Raw genomic sequence first — 22,050 nt, forward strand, 5'->3', positions numbered from 1 at the left:
TTATTTTTGGGACAGAGAGAGACAGAGCATGAACGGGGGAGGGGCAGAGAGAGAGGGAGACACAGAATCGGAAATAGGCTCCAGGCTCCGAGCCATCAGCCCAGAGCCTGTCGCGGGGCTCGAACTCACGGACCGCGAGATCGCGACCTGGCTGAAGTCGGACGCTTAACCGACTGCGCCACCCAGGCGCCCCTCAACAGTCTTTTAAAAAACTGAAGTGCACGTCGCTGACAAAAATGAACGGTCGCGGCACCGGGGCCAACTGGATTCCCAGCGCATCGCTGCTCAGTGAGCACGGACCCTTCCGGGCCACACTGGCACATGCCGAGCCCCAGTCTGTGCCTCTACAAAATGGGCCACGCGGCAGGCAGGGTGGACCGAACCCAGAGGGCTTTGGGGGCGGGGCCTGGGGCACCCACCGCAACCTTGCCGGGTGCTGATAACCCGGAGCCCCAGGACGAGACCCACCGCGGAGCCACCTGGCGTGCAGCCGGCAGGGGCGGGCTGGGACAGCAGCTGGGACCCCAAGTGGACGTGAGCGGGGCGGGGGCCAGCCTCAAATCCCACCTCCAGCTACTGTCTCGGGGGGACGCCTGAGCATCGGAGCCTCTGTCCCCGTCCGTCCGCACAAGGACGCCACACGCCGTGGCAGACCACAGTACCTGACACTCACCAGGGACCAGGCCCGGGGACCAGGCGTCTCTGCTCCACCCCGGGTGAAGCATGACAGGTGGAGGACAGCCTAACTGGCCTGGAGCTTCAGCTTGGCTGGGAGCAGCTGGGACCAAGGGCCGGCCCTTCCCACGCGACGTGGTGAGGGCTGCGGTGACGGGGAGGAGATAAAACTCAGCGCTGCTGGGGGTGGGGGGCGGGCGAAACAGGGGAAGGGGATTCGGAGGCACAAACTCCCAGTTGGGACACAAGCAGGTCGCGGGGGGTGGGAAGGGCAAGCGGAGGGAAGAGTCACCGACGTGATGATGTCGTGCGGGGACAGGCCGGGACACGAGTAACAGAGAGAATGGTGCCACGGCTAACTACGCTGTGCGCGTCACATCGCCGGCCAACCACACGCGCTTGGGTAAAACACACTCGGGCTGCACCGGCCGGCGGCAGGTGGCAGGAAGGACTCGCCGTGGCGCCAGGTCACACAGGTCAGGGCCTTGGGCCCGCCTCCACGGGGATGGGTTGTGGGTGCGGAGAGGACTATGGGAGGCCTTGCCCAAAGCCCTGACCCTCTGGGTCTTCTCCTCTCCTTCCTTCTCCTCTGACCCTGGGCATGTTGCACTCGCTGGGGGTCCGGGCGGCCGCCGTCCCCAACCCCGTTCCACAGCACGTGAAGGCCCTCACCTGGGCCCGGCCACGGCCACGGCACTGCAGAGAGGCTCCCCTGGCTCACGTGTCCCAGGGAGGCCGAGGCCAGGCTGTCTGCTGCGCCCCGCCCCCGGAGAACGTGGCCCCCTCTTCCCGAGGGCCGAGGGCATGTCAAGGGCGCAGCGCCCCATCCTTTGTCCCCACCCCCAGAACACAGAACACCCACTTCACGGACCAGGGCGGCAAGTGTGGGGGGGGGGGGCCAGGGTGGGCCCAAGCTGCCAGGAGGGGCCCTGGGCACGGAGGGGAGACGGTGGCTCTCCGGGCAGTGCGTCCAGGGGAAGGGAAGCCACCCAAAGCTTTGCTCCGCTGCGTCGGGCCCAGAAGCCGAAAGGACAAGCCAGGGGGCGGGGGCACGCGCTTCTGCACAGGGAGGTCCCCGTGCGCATTGTACTGAACCCTTGCTGTATGCCAAGCTGCGGTCCCCACGGTGCAGATGGACACAGAGGCCCGTGGCTCAGGGACACAACAAGGCTTACAAGATTGCAGAGCACCAGCCCCGAGCAGACGCGCCCAGGTACGGGCTAGGGTGACGGGCTGGGAGGGGCCCAGGCAGGCGCAGAAATGCCAAGAATTTAGGGCAAAGCCGCAACAAAGCCTGTGGGCCGCGTAGGCCTGCGATCCAGAAACAACCCGGCCACAGACCGCGGCCTCCGCCGGGTGTCAGCCCCTTCCTGGCTGGGTGTGGACGCCAGCCTGCCCGCCCCCGCTCCACCCAACAGCACAGGCCCTCAGCAGGGAGACAGGCGGCCAGGTCTCCCCCCCACAACCCTCCCCCGCCGCCCCGGGGCCCTCTTCCCGCCTCACTCCCTCCCCAGGAGGGCACCAGCTTTCCTGCTCTAGCGCTAATGGACAGATCCTTCATCCACCGGCTTTGGGCAAAGGGAAGAAACCGAGTGGTATCATCAGCATCTCACGGAGACATAAACACATAAATCACCATCGTCCATCTCCCGTCAGACCCACTGCCAGTGCACAGGGTCGAGAGCGGCGCGGGCTCGAGATGCCCGGCACGGGGCCCGGGATGGCGTCAGCTGCGCCTGGGGCTGGGCGCGAACAGGGGGCCCGTGGCCACCTGCCCCCTCCGCCCCCCACCCCCACCCCAGCCTCCCTTCGCTCGTCCTGCCGACCAAAAACTACACCGTGGAGATGTGCTGCTGGAGAAATTCCTTTATAAAAGTCCTCCCACGAACACACAGATAACGGAGACACTCGCTCTCGCGCTGGAGTCCCCGCCCACAGCAAAGGGATCTTGACGGCCACGTAGCGTGTCCACTTTGGGGACACGGACGGCAGGCCACGGGCGACGTGGGGCTGCCTGCCTTCACTGGCTCGCGCACGCGGGGACAATCAACTCACTTCCAGATTAAACCCATCGTCTGCTTGGCCGCGCCCCTGGCCCGATGGCTCCGTTGGCCCATCCCCGCGAGGCTCCAGAATCTCGAGCGCCGGCCTCGCTCCGCGGGCTCTTGCGGCGGGGAGGGCGCGGGGCTCCTCCAAGTGATCGTCCGCAGCTCCAGAAACCGCTCCGCGGACACGTGATGGGAGACGGGTCTAGACTCGGTTACACAACCAGAAAAATGGACCACAAAGCACTTTTCCCGTGTATGGGTTTTGTTGGTGAGTTTTTCTTTTTCCTTTTGGTTCAAAAAAAAAAAAAAAAAAAAACATAGCAGGCTCTCAGGTATATAAAAGTGGTAATATTAGATAAAAATACAAACTTCACCTTTACAAAACAAAAACACAACACACACACACATTTCCGTTGAATACATGTAAAGCGTAACATCTTCCCAAAAATAAAGAATTTAGATTCTGTCCAAACACTGGCACAGGGGCGACCTGGTGGCGGCCAGGGCGGGGAGCCCGGGATCGGCAGGCCGGGACGGACTCGATTGGTTCACGCAACTGTTCTCTCGAAATGGCTTAAATTAAAAAGTAAGATGAAATGGGGCCGGGGAGAAACACGTAAAGCCAGAAACATTTAGGAAATGATGCATAGGTGGGTATACCATTTTATTTTAATACATCTCGTTTGTTTGCATCCTGCGAGGAGAAATACCGTCCCACTGTCCTGACTTACAGCAGCCTGGTGTTATAGGTGTCAATGCCATCCAAGAGATCATTTAAAAAACAAAAACAAAAACAAAAACAAAAACACTAGCCAAAGAGTAAAAAGGAAAGCTTAATAATCACTTTATGGTGTAAAAAAAAATCCACTTAAGGCTCTCGGGAAGGTTTCTGTATAGACTTAAACACTACGGCAAGGAGATGTGTTTCTAAGTCCCGTGGCGGTTCTGAGACACTCCTGGCTCCCGCGTACCCCGCAGGGCCCTCGGCACCCGCCCGGAGTCCTCCGGAAAGCAGGCGCTGTGTCCCCGGCAGAAGCACCTGTGACCACCCTGGACAGAAATCCAGTCCACCGAGGCGCGACACGTCCGGCCCACGGGGCGTCCCTCCATTCCGACAACCGTGTAGATATTTGTGTGAGTCAGTTTTGTTTGTCATGTTTCGTGGTTGTTTGCTCGCTCTCTGTCTTTTTTGTTTGACGAGGAGGCTTCCTATTGTTTCACCGAGCGCTACAATACTTGCTTTGATGTCGCACTGAACAAACGTATACTGTCTCTTTGTTCTCCAGAGTGCGCGTGGAGACAGTTTTTCACGGAGGACAAAGACCACACACTGGCAGTAAGCACCGCACATAGTAGGTTCAGGAATGTAACACGCCATGTACATCCGTGTCCCGGAAAAGGGCCGCTGGCTTATTCTCACCTCACATCTGCAGGGAGAGAGGACACAGGCAGACACTGAGGGGGGGACCGAGCGCGCTCGTGGGTGGGGACCGCCGCGGAACGATGAACCTGAGCGAGGGTACGCACTCACGCACCACCACGACGAGTCTCGGGATTCGAGGGTTCGGTGGAATTTTTCAAATCAGATGTACCTCATTACCCTTTCCGTAACATCCTGACCAGGATTGGGGTTAGACTCTTGGGATCTCACAGAACATTCCTTAGAGCAAGCCCCCATTTTCCCATTGCACAGATGAGGGGAACTGAGGCCCAGAAAGTTGTGTTTTTGTTTCGCTGGGTTTTGTTTTGTTTTGTTTTTTTTTTCCCTTTTTCCTCCGACCTAGGGCTTCACGTGATTTCTGGAGCTCTGGCAGCCATCCTGGGCCATGAGACCACCCTAAAGCTGGACACCACCAGGCATACGGGCAGGGTCTCTGTGTCCAGGCAGATACTACACTGAGCTCTGAGCTAACAGCCACTCTTCCCTACCCATGTTACCTGTTCACCGCTCATCTCAACACCTTTACCGCCCACACGCTAGCAGGGCCGGGGGTGGCAGGGACACCCCCGGCCTCTCACTCGGGGTCCTGTCATCGGCTGGCCCATGCAGGCCAAGCCCAACCAGCAGTGTGCCGACCGGATGCGCAGGGAGGCGTGGAACCGCACCCCTGGGGAAAGCAAAAGCCTCAGCCAGGCAGTCGTTCTGAGGCTGCTTCGGGAACCCCCACGTGGACCTTTCCTCCCCAGAGGATTCTACCGAATGGCCCTGACCCTCGGGCCCCAGCACTCCTGACCTGGCAGCTTTCTGCGCTCACTCCACCAGAGCCCGGGCTCTTGGACACCACCTCTAAGAATTTCTCCCACAGCCACCTGTTTTGGACGCTGCGGGCTCCCCCACGCCAGGGGGGTTCTCCAGAGCAGACAGGCCACCAACAAGGAGCAGAAAGGCTGGAAACGGCCTCCGTGAGGGCTGTGCCTGCTCAAACCCCATCTTCCTCTGGGAAACGGTACACCTCTCTACAAGACTACACTTCCCGGGCCCCCGGCAGCCGAAGGACAGCCAGGGTATGAGAGCACAAGTCCCCAGGGGGGCACTTCTCCGAGAGGGTTTTTCTGCCCCTCTCCCCACCTTACTCTTCCAGCCTGGGGTATAGATGTGATTTCCGGAGCTTCAGCAGCCATACTGAACCACGAAGCAATTCTGAGGACACACACCACCAGTCCCAAACGGAAGGGGGTCCTTCCCGATGATACCCGGAGAAGGCCACACCTACTCTTAAATGCCTGTCTTTTCTCAGCCCTGTTTTCGGTGTGGTTACTAGCAGCCAAACACAATTTCCAACACAGTAGCCAACAGCCCCGTACGTTTATGAAACGCTTACAGACAGGACCTACTCAGTCTTTGACTACCCTAACCTACAATCCCGTAAGCCTCAATTTCTCATCTGTCGAATGGGGCGGGTAACCTGCCGGACGTGGTGATCCCAGCTAGCGAACGTCGGAGCTACCCCAGGGCTGTTCAGGAACCCAAATCACTCCAGTCACGTGATGCTGGGGCCTCCCCAATCAGCGGAAGAGGCCAAAGCCAGAGCAGGGGCTCCAGAGCAGAAGGGAGCCGTGGATCAGGCTCCGTGTGCGGCAGGAGAGGGGAGCCGGGGACGGGAGCGAGCAGACCCACAGCCCAGCCAGGCCCCGGAAGCTTGCAGACGGATCAGGCCCAGTCAGGCCGCCGCGGGAGGGATTCGCCGTGTGATCAGCCAGCACACCTCCACCCGCAAGACCACAGCGTATCCACGGGCAGCTCCTACCTGGTTGGCTGCGTTAGGTGGGTTTTAACCTTTTTCTTTTCCGTTTTTTACCTGACTCCCTACGCCTTCCTGTTAACAGAAGGGCAGGGAGGGTGAGCGGGCCTAAGGGAGGGCTGCAAAGCTGCAGCAATAAATACCTCAGGTGTTTGTCTTTCTGGAAGAAAACTCGATTAGCTTTGGCACAGAGACACTTCCTGGTGCCCTGAGCCAGCCTGACACGGCGGGTCCCGACGCCACGCTGCTTCTGGGCAAAGTCTGCCCGGGACGGGGGAGGCCGCCAGGTCCCCCGGCACACCCAGCGCCCACCTCCCGGGGGCACGGCCTTTCTCGGCCACACGGCCCCCAACCCCCCGCGTGGTGGGAACGTCGAGCGTCTGCCCCTTCGCACTCCGGCGACGCCTGCGGGCAGCGGTGTCCCCAGCAGGTCCCCGGTCGGCCGCAGCACCAGACCCCACGGCAGAGGCAGCGCCTACCTGTCTCCTCCTCCCGGTGGTCCGGGGTCGGGCCGGTGGCCGTGCACGTGCACTCCAGATGCTCCTCCAGCCGCACCTGTACCTCCTTTAACTTTGGCTTCTTCCTGATGTACTCCACCTTGGCCACCTGCCGAGACAACCCCGCGTGAGCGCCTCGGCCGCGCCCCACACAAGTCACTGGGGGAGGGGGGATGTGCCCGGCCCCACCCGGGGCGGGCTGGGAGGGCGACCTCTGAACTCCACCCTCTGACCTCCTTCCTAGCGGAAGAGGCAGGAGTGCTGGCGGAAAAGGAGCCCTCGGCATCTGTGGTCTGGTCCACTTCACTCGGAACCCAAAGGCTCATGTGTGCCAGCCCGAAGGCGTGCAGGTGCCCCTTGAGGTAAGAGCTCTGAGGGACACAGGGCAGGGAAGGGGTTCGCTTCCAGGTCTTAAGGGCATCCGCGGCAGTGGCCAGTTTCCACACGCAAGCTTGCTTATTCAAGGGGAAAATCCCACGGCCGAGGAGCTGGCCTGCTGCACGGGGCTTGGGGGGGGTCACTGTCCCCTCTGCCCATCCCGCCAAAGCCCCAGGAGGAGCGAAGCGAGCACAGCCCTAAGGGCCCACAGGAAGGCTGTCAGGTTTGGACGTGGATTCTGGTCTGCTTTGGACGGCAGATCAGGACGCCACGGGCTCCAGGCCACACTGCCCACCCCACGGCCACCCCACGGCCTCAGTCCCAGCCTTGAGGCCTTCTCACGTCCCCCCCCCCCCCCCCCCGCAGCCGCCCTGGGACTGGAGAAAGCCAGGCTTCCCGGAAACATGGGCAGGGACGCAGGGCCCTCCTGGAAGGGTCTAGAACTGAGCCAGCGCCTGCTCCATCCACAGGCCATGTCGGCCCAAACCCTCGGCACGGAACCACAGCGCAGCAGGCCTGACGGTCCAGCCGGTGGGGCACAAGTCCGGGCAGCCAAGTGACCAAGTCCCCACAGGCCCCTTCTGTCATGGGAACACAGCTCCGCCCTCCACGTGGACACACACGTGCACTCGTAGCACACACACACGCATGAGCCCTGTCCTAGAAACAGAAACTGCTTACACACACACACACACACACACACACACACACACACACGCATGCACCTGGCATCAGAGGGCACTTCGTACACACAGTGAGCAGGGTCAAGGTGGCCTCGCTTCATCCCGGGGCACGGAGGAAATAGATAACGTGAGAAACAATCCTCCCCGCCCCTCTCTGCAGCCCCAACAGGCTCCCCCCATCAAGTGCCTGAGCTCAATCCCCAGCAGGGGCAGGAGGGCCATCTTCCCGCCAGCCCTGAACCCTGCGGACCCGGGCACAGGACACACATTCCATCTGCACCAACACCGGGGCTGCGGTCTCAGGTCCTGGCAACGGCCCTCAGGGGTGTCCGTTCTATCCCCCTCTCTGTTGGCCTGGGGAAACTGAGGCAGAAAGGGAGCAGGGTCCACCCAGGCATGACTGACAGCAGAAACCCCCAGCCTGGGGACAGTCGGGAGGGGAGGAGGCAGGAGGGACGGTGTGGTGGTGGGGGGCGGGGGGGAGGCGGGAGGGATGGCTCCTTTGCAGAGGCCTAGAGTCCAGAAGCCAGAGGACCCCAGGCAAGTGGGACAGCCCACCCCACAGGTCAGCTGGCCCCTGGCTTGTCCAGACCTGTGGCCGCGGGGCTGCATTAATGGTTAACCCGCAGCGCAAAGGGGGCTGGGTGCCCCGCGAGCGCGGGAAGAGATGTGCAGCCTCAGGTGTGAATGTGGACGGCCAGGTGTGGGCTCACAGGTGGGGTGGGAGCCAGGCCAGGTCTGGGGCCAGGCCTGGGAAGCCTCCTAAATAGACAACAGAAAGAGAAAGGGGCTGGGGGCATGACCAACCACAGCCACAGGGCACGGTTAGCGCCACGGGCTGTTCTGGGAGCCAGGACCACACGGGAGGCAGGGAGGGAGGGAGAGAGAGGGAGGGAGAGGGAGGGAGGCAGGGAGACGGAGAGATCCTTGGACATGGGGCTCTTGGGCACAAGCGTCACAGCCCCCAGGACTTTGCACGCATAAAAGCACTGGGACTTGCAACGGGCACCTTCCGGAGCGAGCGGCCCCCTGTGCCTTCCCACAAGCGGCCCCCAGCCCTTAGGGCACCGGGAGGGTCCACCCAGCAGCCTGGCCCCCCTCCTTGCACAGCCTCTATTCAGCAAGCGCCTCACCTATTATGTCCCCTGGGGGGGGGGGGGCGCAGATGCAGGGGGGCAGGCTTGTTCTCTCCACACGACAGACCGGCCACCACGGGGAGGGTGGGCACTCCACGAATCCACCCCCCGTGGTCCCCTTGGCAAAGCACTCACAACCCCAGCCACTGCGGTCTGGGAACCCACTTTCTCCTCAGACGGGCCCGTCTTTATCAAAGAAAAACAAACAGTGATTTATGATTGCACCTGCTTCTGGGTATGTGAGGATTCCGGGCCGTCCCGCCACCTCTGTCTGGCCAGGAAATGGCTGCATTTTTCCCCCCAAGAGCACACTGTCAGTATTAAATTCTCCAAAGCGGCCTCCATGCTAGCCAATCCCCAGAACAAGACGGCTATGTCCTCGGGACCCTCATGGGGGCTGAGGCCCCCAGACCCATCCAGGAACCCAAACGGGGTGCCGTGCCCCGCCCCTCCCTCCCTTCCCCTTTTGTCTGTCTCCTGGGGGCCTGAGCTGCACCTGATAAACAGGACACTCAGCTTTGCCACCAGTCGGCCCGCCATGAACCGCCCCACACCCGCTCACTCCTGGGGCAAACCCACCCAAACACGTCACCCGGTGATGCCACGACCCCTTCCAGACGAAGGACGCTCAGCAATGACCTGAAGCTCCGTGCCCCTGCCCCCAGAGTCCAGGGCGGGGCACCGTCGATGACAAACACCAGCATTTACTGGACCCCCGCTCACAGCTACCCCGTGAGGGCACGGCTAGGGTCCGTTTACAGACAGGGAACCTGGGCGTCTCCTTTCGCTGGAAGGAGGCCTGGACTTGGAAACCGCAGAGGCCCTGAGCTCATCCCTTAACCGAGGGACTTTCTAAGTGGGGGAAACCTGTCCCGCTGGGCACGAGGACTCCAGAGCCCTGCTGTTCCAGACACGGGACTCCTGGTGTCCCTCCGCGTCCTCCACGTCCACTCCACGGGACTGAGCCCCAGGGTCACGGCACATGCTCTGACCGGGCTCAACAGGCAGGTGGTGTGGAGCCCTCGTCCCCCCGCCGGCTGGAAAGGCCAGCACAGCCCAGGGGCACTGGCTTCCCAAGGCCACGTCTAGGGCTCTCCCCAGGCAGGCAGGGGGCGGGAGCCTGGAGCCCTGCTCGCCGTGGGGAGGGGCTCGGAATCCCTTCACGGGAGACCCTCGCCGCTAGAGCCACTCATCTCTCCCCAAGGCCCCTGAACTGGACCCCCCACTCCATCCGAGGCGCAGAGGCCTGTCCGGGGCACCCCAGCAAACACGCTCAGACCCCCTTCCGGAAGCCGGAGGTCTAGCAACGCAAAGCCACAGCCAGCTGCCCTGGACGTGGCCACAGAGCTGGGTCCTGGCCTCTGGAGACCCGGGGGCCTGACCGACTTAACGGAGCGACCAACTCAGCTGTAAGCCCGCGGGCTACCTGAAGAACACGGGAGCCCCCAACTCCCAAGGCCACCCCATAGCCGGCCCAACCAGCACGACACCACCAGAGTGGGGGCCGTGCTGTCTACACCACCTTCTCCTGGCCCACGAGGCCTGGGTGTGGGAGACAGGGTCAGATGCCTGCAGGGTCTGGGGTCAGCCCTCACTGGGGAGTAGAGGAAGGGCTCGTCCCTCCGGGATACCAGTCAGAGAGCATGCTTGGTGCCCTCAAGAGCAGACCCCAAACACTGACCACGGCAAGCTGATGCAGGGACACGGCCCCCAGGACCACGTGCTCACCTCTCCCTGAGGTCTGATGGCAGCCGTCCCTAGCAAGCCCAGGGGGGCCCGCGGGGGAGCATGGGGTCCAGTCCCCCACCAAGGGCAGGTCCCGGAGAACAGACGAGGCCACAGCCCCAGAGAGTGAAGGCCCGCACCTGAAACCACGGTCGAGCTGGGGTCACACAAGAACCCTCAGGCCACCCTCTATGGCGGTCACAGAGGAGAGCCACCCTCCAACGTCAGCGAGTCCTGACGCTCAGGGCCTGGGGACCCCTGGCAGCCTTCAGCTGGGCACACTAGACAATTCACCGCCTGGGCTTCAAGGAGGTGGCCACTCCCGGCCTTCCCTTCCCTTCTCCAATCTGTGACCTTCAACTGTGATCAAAAGGCCGTAAACCGGAAAACCAGGCACGTGCCAGCCCAGGGCAGGACCTCCCACCTGCCCGGCAACACTGCCCCGTCCCCTGCTGGCCCCCAGCGCCCCTCACGGACGCTCAGCCCGGGACTCTGCAGAGCCCAGGGCCATGAGCTCTGCCTCAAACCCCACGGACCAGGGACAGCTCGCTGGGCAGGCGTGGGGGCCAGGCTGGCCTCCACAATGGACCTCCTGTTCCCACTGACCTTTTGTCCCTTCTCGGCCAAAACCCCCAGTGTCTGGGGCCGGATGTTTCCCTGCCAACCCTGTGATGGGGAGGCAGGGAGAGGGGAAGGAGGAAGGGGTCTGAGAGGAGCAGGACGCGGGACATGGAACCGGGCCACTGAGCTCCAGCTGCAGGACTAGCCCCTCTGTCCCCTTGGGTGGACCGCGACCCCATCAGAGCAGATGAAGGCCCGTAGGGGGAGCCCTGGCCCAGTGCCACTCTGCCCAGCCCTTTGGGCCTGTGCCCAAGGCAGACATGGGCCGCACCCCCCACCCACCAACACACACCGTGCTGGAGGCCCCGCCGGAGCGTCTGGACCCCCACCCACCCACTCAGGTGGGCCAGGGAGAGGGCATCCCTGCCCGTCCCAGGACCAGACGCTCTGCAGTCCTTACCCCGTGGGAGGCAGGAGCCCACTTCATTCCCGCACCTCTGTATCTGCGAGAGCCCGACTGGACACGAAAGGCAGCCCCAGCGCCCACACGTGGGGCTGTCCCATCAAGAGCACCATGGGGCACCCCGGTGGCTCAGCGGTTGAGCGTCCGACTTCGGCTCAGGTCATGATGTCGCGGTGCGCGGGTTCGAGTCCCGCGTCGGGCTCTGTGCTGACAGCTCAGAGCCTGGAGCCTGCTTCGGATCCTGTGTCTCCCTCTCTCTCTGCCCCTCCCCTGCTCATACTCTGTCTCACTCTGTTTCTCAAAACTAAATGTCAAAAAAAAAAGAGAGCACCACCATCCCCACGCCCAGGAAGGAAAGATCTCAGCACCTGGATTCTTGGGGCTCAGGGCCCCCTCACAACATGGCACAGGTGAGGACACCGAGATCTGAGGGAGCAGAATGCACAAGTCCTGACCCCTCTGGCCTCTGTGTCCCCCTTTGACAAGGGTGAAGTGCTGGGCTCGGCACCCGGCTGGGGGGCCCCGTCGGGGTCAGGCCCGAGAACCCCGTGGAGACAAGAGTCAGCATCCCGGGCCAGTGCCCTGCGAGCCCCGCTGCAGGGGAGCATCTGCCTTGGGGATCACAGTGCAGCAAGCCGTGGAATCTGCTCGCTCAAGGCCCCAGGTGCTCGAGGACCACAGCCCCAATTAAGGTCTGACCTGCCTTCCCAAGTGACGAACAAGGGGGGCCTGACCAAGAAAGTGCCCGGGGCCTGGCCTGGGAGCCCACAGAAAAGATCTAAAATACCTCCCACCAAGGAATGGCCTCTGACGCCCCCAAAGAGGAAGTCTGTAATCCGGGGAAAAGGGACCCGCCTGCCACTTGGAGGCCCAGCCAGCCGGGCAATGCCCACTGCCCAAGTCCACACTCCAGGGTCACCCGGGACAGTAACCCGCCAGGCCAGAGCCAGCTTCCCAGGAAGGCAGCCCCCTCCCGCAGACAGGGACGACCCGGGACTCGCCTGGGTCCCGCACAGCCCCAGACAGACTCATCTCACAGATGCAGCAAATGAGGCCCGAGGGACCAGACACCAGCAGAACCTTCTGGCCACTGGCCCCCCAAACAGACCCCCATCTGCCAGGCCGCAGTGACCCGAAGAGACACCTCCCCCAGTTCTGCCTCGGAGGTCACCACGGCCGGCACCCTGCCTGGGACAGTGAGCCCAGCGCCGATCCTGGAGGTCTCCGGGCAGAGCACGGCTTCAGAGGACGAGGGGAGGGGCTGGCCTTGCGGCCCCGGAGAGCGAGGCAACCCCGGGAGGGCCCTTCCGGAGAAGGACTCCACGCACACACACGCACCCCGTGGCACGGGGCTCGGAGAGGACACCAGGCAGTGCACGAGCAACGTGTCCTGAGGCTGCTTTCCTCATGGCCCTTCCCCGTGGCCACCTCGCGGGGGAGGCTGTGTGCAGTTGTGGGGGAAGGGAGCCAGACACCCCCCCACCCCCCGGCAGCCGACCATGCCCCAGTCCCGGCTCTGCCCGCCCCCGCTCTGCACCCAGAGCCTAGCGGTGTGGCCAAGGGAACAGGCGTGGCCTCGGGACTCGAGCAGGTCCCCGGCCGCAGGGCGCCCCCGGGGCTCACCTTGACGCTCCGGTGGTGGACGCGGGAAGGCTGGCACTTGACGCTGCTGGTGTTGCAGCAGCCCGCACAGCGCTTCACCTCCACGCACGGGGGCCAGATCAGGAAGTTGGCAGACGTGGGGTCGACCTGACTCCGAGGTATCTCGTAAATGACCGTTCTGGTCTTGCAGACCGCGGGGATGGCTTCCTCTGCAGGGCAAGAGCCACGGTGAATGTGGAGGCCACGCCCCGGCTCCCGCCAGCACCCAGGCCACCCCGTGACCCGCGCGGCCCTGGAGGGGCAACCGGGAGCCCAGCTCGGGCTGGTGCGCCCCCACCTGGCCGCGGCCTCTCCCAAGCAGAAAACATCCCACGGCTCCCGGGCCCAGCAAAGGGGGAGAGACACCCCGGACCCGGACAGGTGCATCTGAGCGGGATCAAGGTGAGTGAGCAGCAGCGAGGGCCAGGCGGGGACCCCCCCAGGAGAAAGGCCTTGCTGGCAAAGGGGACCACAAGACACAGGGAGCCCAGAGGCCAGGGAAGCCCAGGTGGCCCGCAGAGGGGGCGGGCGTGGGAGCCGATGCTGAAAGGGGACGGTTAGGGCGCTCCCAGGGCCGGTGGAAAATGGGTAGAACAGGGAAGCTGAGGCTGGGACCCCCACAGCGACAGCCCTGCCTGCTGCCACCCCCACAAGGCCAGGCCCTGCCCCAGGAAGGGACACGGCCCTGCCTCCCCAGCCCACCAGCCACAGTTCTGCTCAGCAAAGGCCACCAAGAGACCACCCCGCCGGCCTCCGAGGAGAGGCTGGTGCTACCTCTGCGCTCCTCAGCACAGGCCAGCCCGTCCACCCCGAAGCCCCGAAGTTCAGGGGGCACCAGGGCATGCCCGCCAGATGAGGAATCCACCTGGGGACCCCAGTGCACATGCCGCCCTCTGGCAGCATCCGGCCGTGGCGCTGGCCCCGGCCCCGGCCCCCCACCGTGTGCCTGGAGAGCCCCGTCAGGCTCTGGTGCTGCCCACGGGTCCACGGGAGCTGCTGCCTCCAGGGTAAAGCAGGGACCCCCGAGCCCAGAACTGGAGGGAGCCGCTCCTGGGCGCAGAGGGCTCGGCCTGACCCCCGTGGCCAGCTGGCATGAGGCAGGGCCTTGTCTTCTGCAGACAAGCTTGAGATGCGGGTGAAGCCAGGGAGGGGTGCCAGCCTCTCTCCTGCCCATCTGCCACTAGGGTGAGACCCCCCCCTCCCCAGAGCCTCGGGAGACTCGGGGTACTTGAATCCCCTGAGGTGCTCAGGGAGCACCTGGAGAGGGGGGCACTGGGCCTCCAAGAACAGCCCCGCCTACAGGGAAGGCTGGGTGCTGGGGGCGAGGGGGGGGGGGGGCGTCTCAGCTCCCAGCCCAGTGCCCACCGCCCGGGAGGGGTCTGGGGAACCCGTCCAGGTGGGGCCGAGGGTGGAGCTGGGGAGAGAGGCCTTGTGTCCAGGGCTCCTGGTCTGGAATAGGACAGGCCTCTGACACTGCTCTGGAGAACCTGAACCCTACAGTCAAACGGTAAACGTCTGCGGCCTTCGTGAGGAATCATCACCCACACGCTGCGCTCAACGACAGAAGCTAGGAAATCTACCTCCTGGGAGGCAACCTAAGGCTCAGAGAAGGCAGGTGCTGCCCAATGGCACACAGCAGAGAGCAGCAGTGCGTGGTCACAACCAGGCAGCAAGGAAAAGTGGCAGGAACGAACCCCCAGGTGGCATCGACTCCGACCCCGGAGCCCGAGTCCCAGCGCAAGAAAGCGCAGGCCGAGGCTGTGTCGCAGCCAACCCAGAGCCCCCAGAGCCCCCGCCCCCCCCCCCCACAACGGCCAGTCCTTCCTCAGGGGCCAGCAGACACGGGGATGCCCTGCTAGGCGACAGGACAGAAACGCCACCCGAACCCAGGAGCCCGGGGGCCGAGGCCGAGCGGGCCGGGGGGCCGAGGGCAGGGCCCAGCGCACACAGCTCGGCCGCATCTCTGGCTCCGCAGCCTGGAGCCTGAGCTCCAGCGCACCGCGCCACAGACTGGAAATGAAACACGACCACGTTTTCCAGCGAGGCCTCCTCCAGAACAGGCCCCAACAAGACCGGGCACTTAAGGAATTTATGATGGCTCTCCTCTCCTGGAAACTCTTGGCCCAGGCCAGGCTGCAGCAGGCAGCAGACGGGCCAGGGCAGGGAGACGCCCCCGGCAGAGGAGGGAGGCCTCCAGAGACCGGCGGGCGGCCAGAGCTGAAGTCGCTGGGGCCCCTGCGCAGGCCGGGCCTTTGTTTCACGGGGGAGGGGGGGGGTGGTGGGCCTGAAGGCCCGGGGGGGGCCCCCCCCCCCGCCCGGCGCCCCCCCCCCCCCCACCACCACCCGGCAGGCCCGGGGCTCACCAATGCTTCTCTTCCTCCGAATGGGCACGGGCCGCTTCTCGGGCGCATGCTTGGAGGAGTGGCCCCCGTGGGCTCTCAGACTCACCTCCAGAGCACCCTCGGGCCCTGCAGGAAGAAAGAGGAAATGGTGACCGGCGGCCCCCCCATCTGCGTGGCGCCCGGGGACCTGTCCAGCAATGCTTCCTACCTGCCTCCCCCAGACAGACAGGGTCCCCTAGGAGACCCTCCACTCCCACAGGCGCAGAGGATGCGAGTCCTGACTGCCGAAACTCAGCCCCCGGACCCCTGAGAAGCATACACGGAGGGGCCCGGGCTGTGCCCTGGCCGTACCTTGAAGCAAAGCTGTGGACTTGGGGTAAAGGGGCCACATGTGGTCTCCCCTGGGGCGCCTCCCCAAGTGAGGGCCAGAGCAGGGAAGGCCTTCCTTGTCCAAAAGACCCAGGCCCCTGCTCACAGCCCCCTTTTCCCAGGCCCACCTCCGGGAAAAAGTGTCAGAAGGACCAGCACGCTGCGACTTTCCCGGGATGTGTGTGTGTGTCTCCCTCTTTCTCACCAAACCGACTCTCGATGAAGCACCCTAACCTTTGAGGGGCACGGGAAGCCAGGCCCCGCTGGACCGACAGCTGGACCCCGCCTGGCCCACTCTGAGTCCACAAGAAACGCACGCAGGGAAGCAAAAGAGCAGGAATCCCAGTGCGCGGCCGAGAGGCCGGCTGGCAGGAAGGCAAGCGTGCTCGCTGCCCTTGGCCTCAGAGCAGTGGTCCCAGCGCTAAAATCAGAACCGGACCCTCATCCCCCAGGCCCGCGACAGCCCCAGTACACATGCCACGGCCCTCTCCCACCCCCCCCCCAGTGCCCCTGGGCAGCCTAGGGGGGCCCCAGGTGGGGTAGGAGGGACACACAGTCCCTGCCGCCTGCCACTCACAACACCGACCTGGCCCCATGACACTGCCTGTGCCCGGATGACTGCTGTGGGTCGCACCTGGTCTCCCTGCCTTGACCCCAGACCCAGCCACGGGGGGAAGGGGGGTCTCCTTCCACATCCCCCTCCAGCCTCGGCCTCCCCCCTGGTAGATGAGCAGGGGCCCCGGGTCTGAGGAGCTCCAACAGACAGGGGCTCCAGCAGACCCCTTCTTCCGTGGTGTCCCGGCCACCAGCCCAAACCGGAGGCCCCCTCCTGGGCGCCCGGACCACCAAGGCCTCAGGGACTGTCTACAAACCCACAGATCTGAAAGCTCCACTCTTTTAAAATGAAAACCAAATACCAGGCGAAAGGTGCAATCAGCAGAAGATACGTTCTTTCAGAAAACTGAAGTCTGGGAAAAACCCAACTTTTCACTTAAAATGACTCAATGTTCCACTGCCACTAATTTTTTTGAGACCCGAAATAAGATCAGAACACAACTATTCATGCAGTAAGAATTTCCCATCAACCAACTGTTACAAGAGGCATTTTTTCGCAAAAAAGTGACATTTATGAGTCACGTCCCGGTGGCGGCCATCTTGCCGTCCCCACGCCAAAGAGCAGCTGGCCCGCTGTCGGCTTCCAGGGGCAAGCGTCACGGCACGCGGGCCACCAGCTTCCGAGACTTACTAAAGCCAGGGGTCACCTATCGCTTTCCTGGAGACTCAGTCCTGACGTGTCCGCAGGGGCCGCCTCCACTTCCTGACATCTGAGGAAACTGAGGCCCAAGACACGAACGCTGGGTAGGGGCATGGCCATAGGAGGACCCGGGAGCCCCGTCCGGGCCTCTCGCCTGAATAAACAGAGAAGACAAGGGCCCTGCCAGCTTATCAACGGTGCTGAAACCTGAACCCGCAGATTGCTTTCAAGACAAGAGGCGGGGTAGAAATAGCTCCTGGTCAAACACGCCCTCCGTTGCCCGCGGATCCAGATGGGTGGCCGTGCACTGCGCGCCCATCCACGCTCACGGGGGAGCGGCCTTCTGATTGATGCCGCTTGAGAAATGGCCCAGCAGCGACTTGGGGGAGAAGGCCCCGCCTGAACGATGCCCTAAAACGGCTCTCAGGGCAGTTAATCAAGTGGGTTTCCCTTTTGTCTCCCGTGCACAAATGTCCGAGTGACAGCTCAGGATGGGGACAAGCCCCCTCCAGCCTTCAGTCCTAGAGCAGCATTAATGGCCCAGGACGGGGATGTTTATGCATCAGTCACTCAGTGACCACCCCCCGCCCAACCCCGGCTGCTGGGATAACAAAGCACCCCCGCTGTCCTGCTCAGTGGCTCTTTCTCATCCTGAACTCAGAGACCACACACTGGTCCCTCCACCCAAACGCCCCACGTGGAGAGTCAGCGACGCCCCAACTTCATTCACCCTCCGGCAGCGCTCAGACTCAGGGCGGTTCCCATCGCCCCTGGGGTAGGAATCCGACGGGGACAGGCTTCATCTGTAAAATGGGGATACACCCACCCGCCCACGGGGAAAAACCTGGGATCCTACAGGTCTCCCCAAAGCCCCGCCCATGCCAGGAGGGGAGGAGTCAGCCTGTAAGAAAAAGCCTTTTCTGCCCCTGGGGCCTAATTCCCGTTACACCCCGACCTCCGACCTGGGGTGGGGGTCGGGGGCGCCTCACCCTTGAGTTACCAAGAGGGATAAAGACCCACCGGCTGGGGGTCCGGGTTTCTCCACACCCCAGCTCCTTCCTCAGGGATCCCAGACAGGCTCCAGGGCCTGGAGGGCAGCTCAGTCCACAGACAACTGACCCCGACAGCAAGATCTGTTTCAACTCATCCCTTTGGGCGGGAACAGGTGTTGGGGGGTAAAGACCCCAAAACGAGCTCCAGAAGCAGCCAGCAGCAACCCCTACGCTGAGGCCAGAGGCCACGCACTGCCGTGGTTCCCAGCTTCCACATCCCCGTGAAAGGGGCCAGACCTGGATGGAGAGCCACCCGAGGCTGTGTCACAAAGGGCCTCCTAGGCCCGCTCCTGGCGAGCACGTAAGATCCCAGAAGCCCGGCTCCATTCTCACCCCGGTATCCCCAGCAAGATGAGTCCTAACCCAGGATCCTAGCCAGACCCCAAACCGTGCGGCAGACAGGGGTGGGGGTGCAGGACGAGGAGGAGGGCCCGGGGCTTTTGGTAAGGGGGCAATTTGAGACCAGCCCAGGGAACTGGCTGGTGCATCCAGCTTCTCCAGTTCGGACCCTCCCAGAGAATCCCGGGCCCAAGAGCCCCCAGGTCAGGAATGCCATCAGCATATCCCACCCAGCTGCAAATGCAGAAAGTGTTAATGGGTGGGGGTTGGGGGCGGGGCTGCAGAGACCAGAATAAGAATGGTCCCAACAGAAAGCCAATGGCCCATTTCCCGGTGGTGTCCCAAAGCCGTCCCACAGGGAGGCCCAGCCCTTCACAGGCCTCGTTCCCGAAAGCTGAAAAAAAAAAAAAAAAAAAGGCCGTGAACCTTCTCAGGGAAGCGGTCTCCCCACTCGTACAAATCCGCCAGGGCCCAGCAGAATGCAGGCTTCTCCTCAGCTAACCAAAGCCAAATCCTTCTCCCCAGGGTTACACATCAAGGAACCAGACCAAAATCCGCCCCCCCCCCCCCCACCAGCCCAACTGTGATCTCCAAGTGAAATTCTACCCCCTTCCTGATAAGGATCAGCCAAAGGATTTCCTGGGTCACGAAACTACAGAAACCATGGGCCTTGCTAGAAAATGGTCTTGGCATGAAATGAAAATAGTTCAGGCCTCTCCACCACCATAATTAGGTACAAATTTCCAAATGACTAGACCATGTGATTTTACTTAATTCCCCCTCGGCCCCCCTCTTTCAGGATAGTCTGCAGGGAGAGAGAAATCTTCACTGAATCCTTCCACCGACCTCCACCACTTGCCGTGGCTCCGTCTGACAAGTCCATCTTGGGCCTCTTTTCAACCAGACACTAACAAATGTCCTCTGACAGATGTATTTCTGTAGCTGGCCCTCCACATGCCGCGTTTCCCCCACCAAACACAAATTTCGAGCAGGACACCACGCAGATGTGGGTCAGAATCCGGGTCCTCTAGAAAAGGGCTCCCTCAGTTCACACCGCAGTGCAGCCACCAACAAACACCACCGACGACGACCTGGGTCCCAGGGGACCTGTGCGCGCCAGTCCCCTCCAATTCTGCAGCTGACGCTGAAGATCTTCAAAACTCTCCATTTACAGATAAACCGGAGTGGCTAGGCTCCAGGGCCTGGGGGGTGAGCCCCAAAATAGTCCCCAAACACCAGATGTGTCCAAGACGTGCCTTTTTATTGGCCCGTGAAAAGAGAAAGGCACGGGTCTCCGGAAACCACAAAGGCCCCGCCGCCCCCCGCCACGGGAGCGGGGCACCAGTTCCCCGCGAAGACAAGGGGGCAGCTCCTCCGGCACACGCCTGCCCTCGGGGCGCACGGCCAGGGCTCCGCGCCCAGGCCCCGGCCCGCTCGGCCGCTCCTCCGGCCGGAGGGCAGGCCCGGGGCCCGCACACCTGGCCCGGGCGCCGGCGCCCCCTATGCGGCTGAACTTTCAGTGACACACACGGCATTTTCCTTAAATGCAAAAACAATCCCCGGGCAAGCGAGCAAATCGCGGCCGCCTCCGGAGAGAAAGTGGGGATTGGAAGAGAAACTCCTGACTCATCCGCCTGGGCTTTTATGGCCCGGGATTGGATTCTGACCTTTCGGTTCGTTCCTGAGCGGCGCCCGGCCCGGCCCGAGCGCGGGAGGCGGCGCGGGGCGCATACCCCCGCACACCCACCCGGCGCGCCGAGGGAAGGGGCGCGATTTACCTACGGAGTCTATCTCCAGGAGTCGCTGGAGGTCCCGGATGCTGTGGATCTGACTGTGCGCCAGCCTCTCAATCACCTCGTGGGGGATCTCGGCTTCCTGCAAACAGACCCACACGGTCAGCGCCAGCGGCCGGGCCGGCTCATGCCCTGCGCCCCCCCCCCCCCCCCCCGCCCCCCCCCCCCCACCTCGCGCCCCCTCCTGCTCGAAGGCTGCCCGGCCCCTACCCGCGGGGCCCTGGAGTCCGAGGCCAGGGGTGGGGCTGGGTGAGACCCCAAATGCTCGGCTCCCATCCAGGTCCACCTTTGCAGAAAGAAAGCCCTCCCACCTTTAAATTTTCAAACAAAAGCCCGGCACTGCGGACCCTCCGCCCCGGGTGTCAGTTACAGTAGGTCTAGGGGCAGCGGAGAGCCCGAGGAGTTTCTGATTTAATAGTGAAATCGACATCCAGAAAGATCAAGTTGAAATGCGTCACGGATCGGCGACGAAAGTCACGGCAGCCTTAACACTTTAATCCTGCCAGCGGCTTAAATTTCACACCCCGGAATCCCCGGCTCAACCTGCGGGGTCGAGGGTCTCCGTCGCAAAAACACGCGCGCGCGCATTCACTCGTTCACACGCGCGCCCCACCCGCTACGGCCCGGCCGCGGCCCTAGCGCCGCCCAAGACGCCCCAAATCCAGCCGCCGGCTGGGAGAGGCTGCATGGCAATGGGAGGGTTAAATCTCCACCTCTCGCAGCTCGCGGTCCCTGCCCAGACCACCCCCGCCTCGCGGGCTCCCCCCTCCTCCAGATTTTTAAAGGGAGTCGGGGGTCGCTGCTGGGGAGGGGGGGGTGGGGAAGGGGTCTCAAGCACCAAGTTCCCACGACGGGGGCTGCAGAAAGTCATTCATCACAGGAGAGCTCCCGGGGATTCGGGATTCGACATTGGGGGGGTGGGGACGCCGGCGGTGGGAGGGCGCGGGCGCCTGGCCCGGCCCCGGCTCGCCTCACTCAGCCACCTGTAAGCAGGCCCCGGGCTGGCGGGACTGCGCCGGCCCAGCCGCCAGGGCTAGGCTCAGGGACAGGGACCGGGGGGTGGGCGGGAGGGGGGGGGGGGGGTGCCCGGCCCCCCCCCCCTGCTGCCCACCCTGCCTGACGGGGACTGCCGCAGCAGCCGCCCCTGTTTATCCGCCGCTGGCTCCGCCAGGTCACACACACCCCCTTCCGCGCTCCCCGCACCCCGATACTGCATTTTCCGCCGCCCCCCGGACTCCCCTTCCGGAGAGGGGCCCGCGCCCCCCGAAGTTTCTCCCCACTCGTCCACCCCGCGCCACTCCGTCCACGGCAGAGCGACGCAACACGCTGGAAACTCACCAGACACACTTCGGCTTGGCAGAAAATAAAACCCAGTTGGGAAAATCAAAAAATCGACCACCCTAGCAGAAATCAAAATGCGCTCCGCAAAGCCCCAGAGCCCGAGGCGCCCCGGCCCGCGCGGGCGGCTGCAGGAGGCGTGCGCCGGGGGAGTCGGAGAGGGGACGGGGCGCGGGGGTGGCACCCACCTCGGCCAGGGCATGGGCGAGGTATCCGCAGCCGAAGAGCAGCAGGCAAGCCCAGGTCCTCATCGCGTCCCGAGGCGCTGGCGGCTCGGCGGGGAGGCGAGGCCGCGGGGCGGGCGCTCCAGCCGGGCTCCTGTGGCGGCGAAATTCAGTACCATCCCTCAGGGAGCGCGGCCCGGAGGAGGGTGGCGCGGAGAGCAGGGAGCCGGCGGAGCGCGCCCGGCGCGAGCAGCGAGTGCGGAGAGGCGGGCAGCGCCAGCGAGGAGGAGGAGCAGGGAGTGCGCGCTCGCCGCGCCCGCCGCGCCGGGAGCCTCCTGGGCCGCCGGGT

At 63.6% G+C, this 22,050-nt stretch overlaps 1 protein-coding gene across 4 annotated transcripts in view; it reads right to left on the minus strand.

Annotated features, from left to right (window-relative positions):
- Positions 1-2,526: 2,526 nt before the first annotated feature.
- PDGFA (platelet derived growth factor subunit A) overlaps positions 2,527-22,050 on the minus strand; it is a 25,171-nt gene continuing 5,647 nt past the window's right edge. For 2 of the 4 annotated variants that reach the window (XM_040455666.1, XM_040455667.1), the window contains exons 2-5: positions 21,726-21,855; positions 20,185-20,281; positions 15,413-15,517; positions 13,226-15,154 (exon numbers count right to left, since the gene is read on the minus strand). In XM_040455666.1, the coding sequence (XP_040311600.1) occupies positions 14,706-15,154; positions 15,413-15,517; positions 20,185-20,281; positions 21,726-21,788 (714 nt within the window). In that variant the 5' untranslated portion in view covers positions 21,789-21,855 and the 3' untranslated portion in view covers positions 13,226-14,705. The other 2 variants (XM_040455669.1, XM_040455668.1) reach the window with 2 other exon arrangements.

The sequence above is a fragment of the Herpailurus yagouaroundi genome, unplaced genomic scaffold (assembly GCF_014898765.1).
Source record: "Herpailurus yagouaroundi ecotype Mexico unplaced genomic scaffold, PumYag 216, whole genome shotgun sequence".
NCBI classification, from domain to species: Eukaryota; Metazoa; Chordata; class Mammalia; order Carnivora; family Felidae; genus Herpailurus; species Herpailurus yagouaroundi.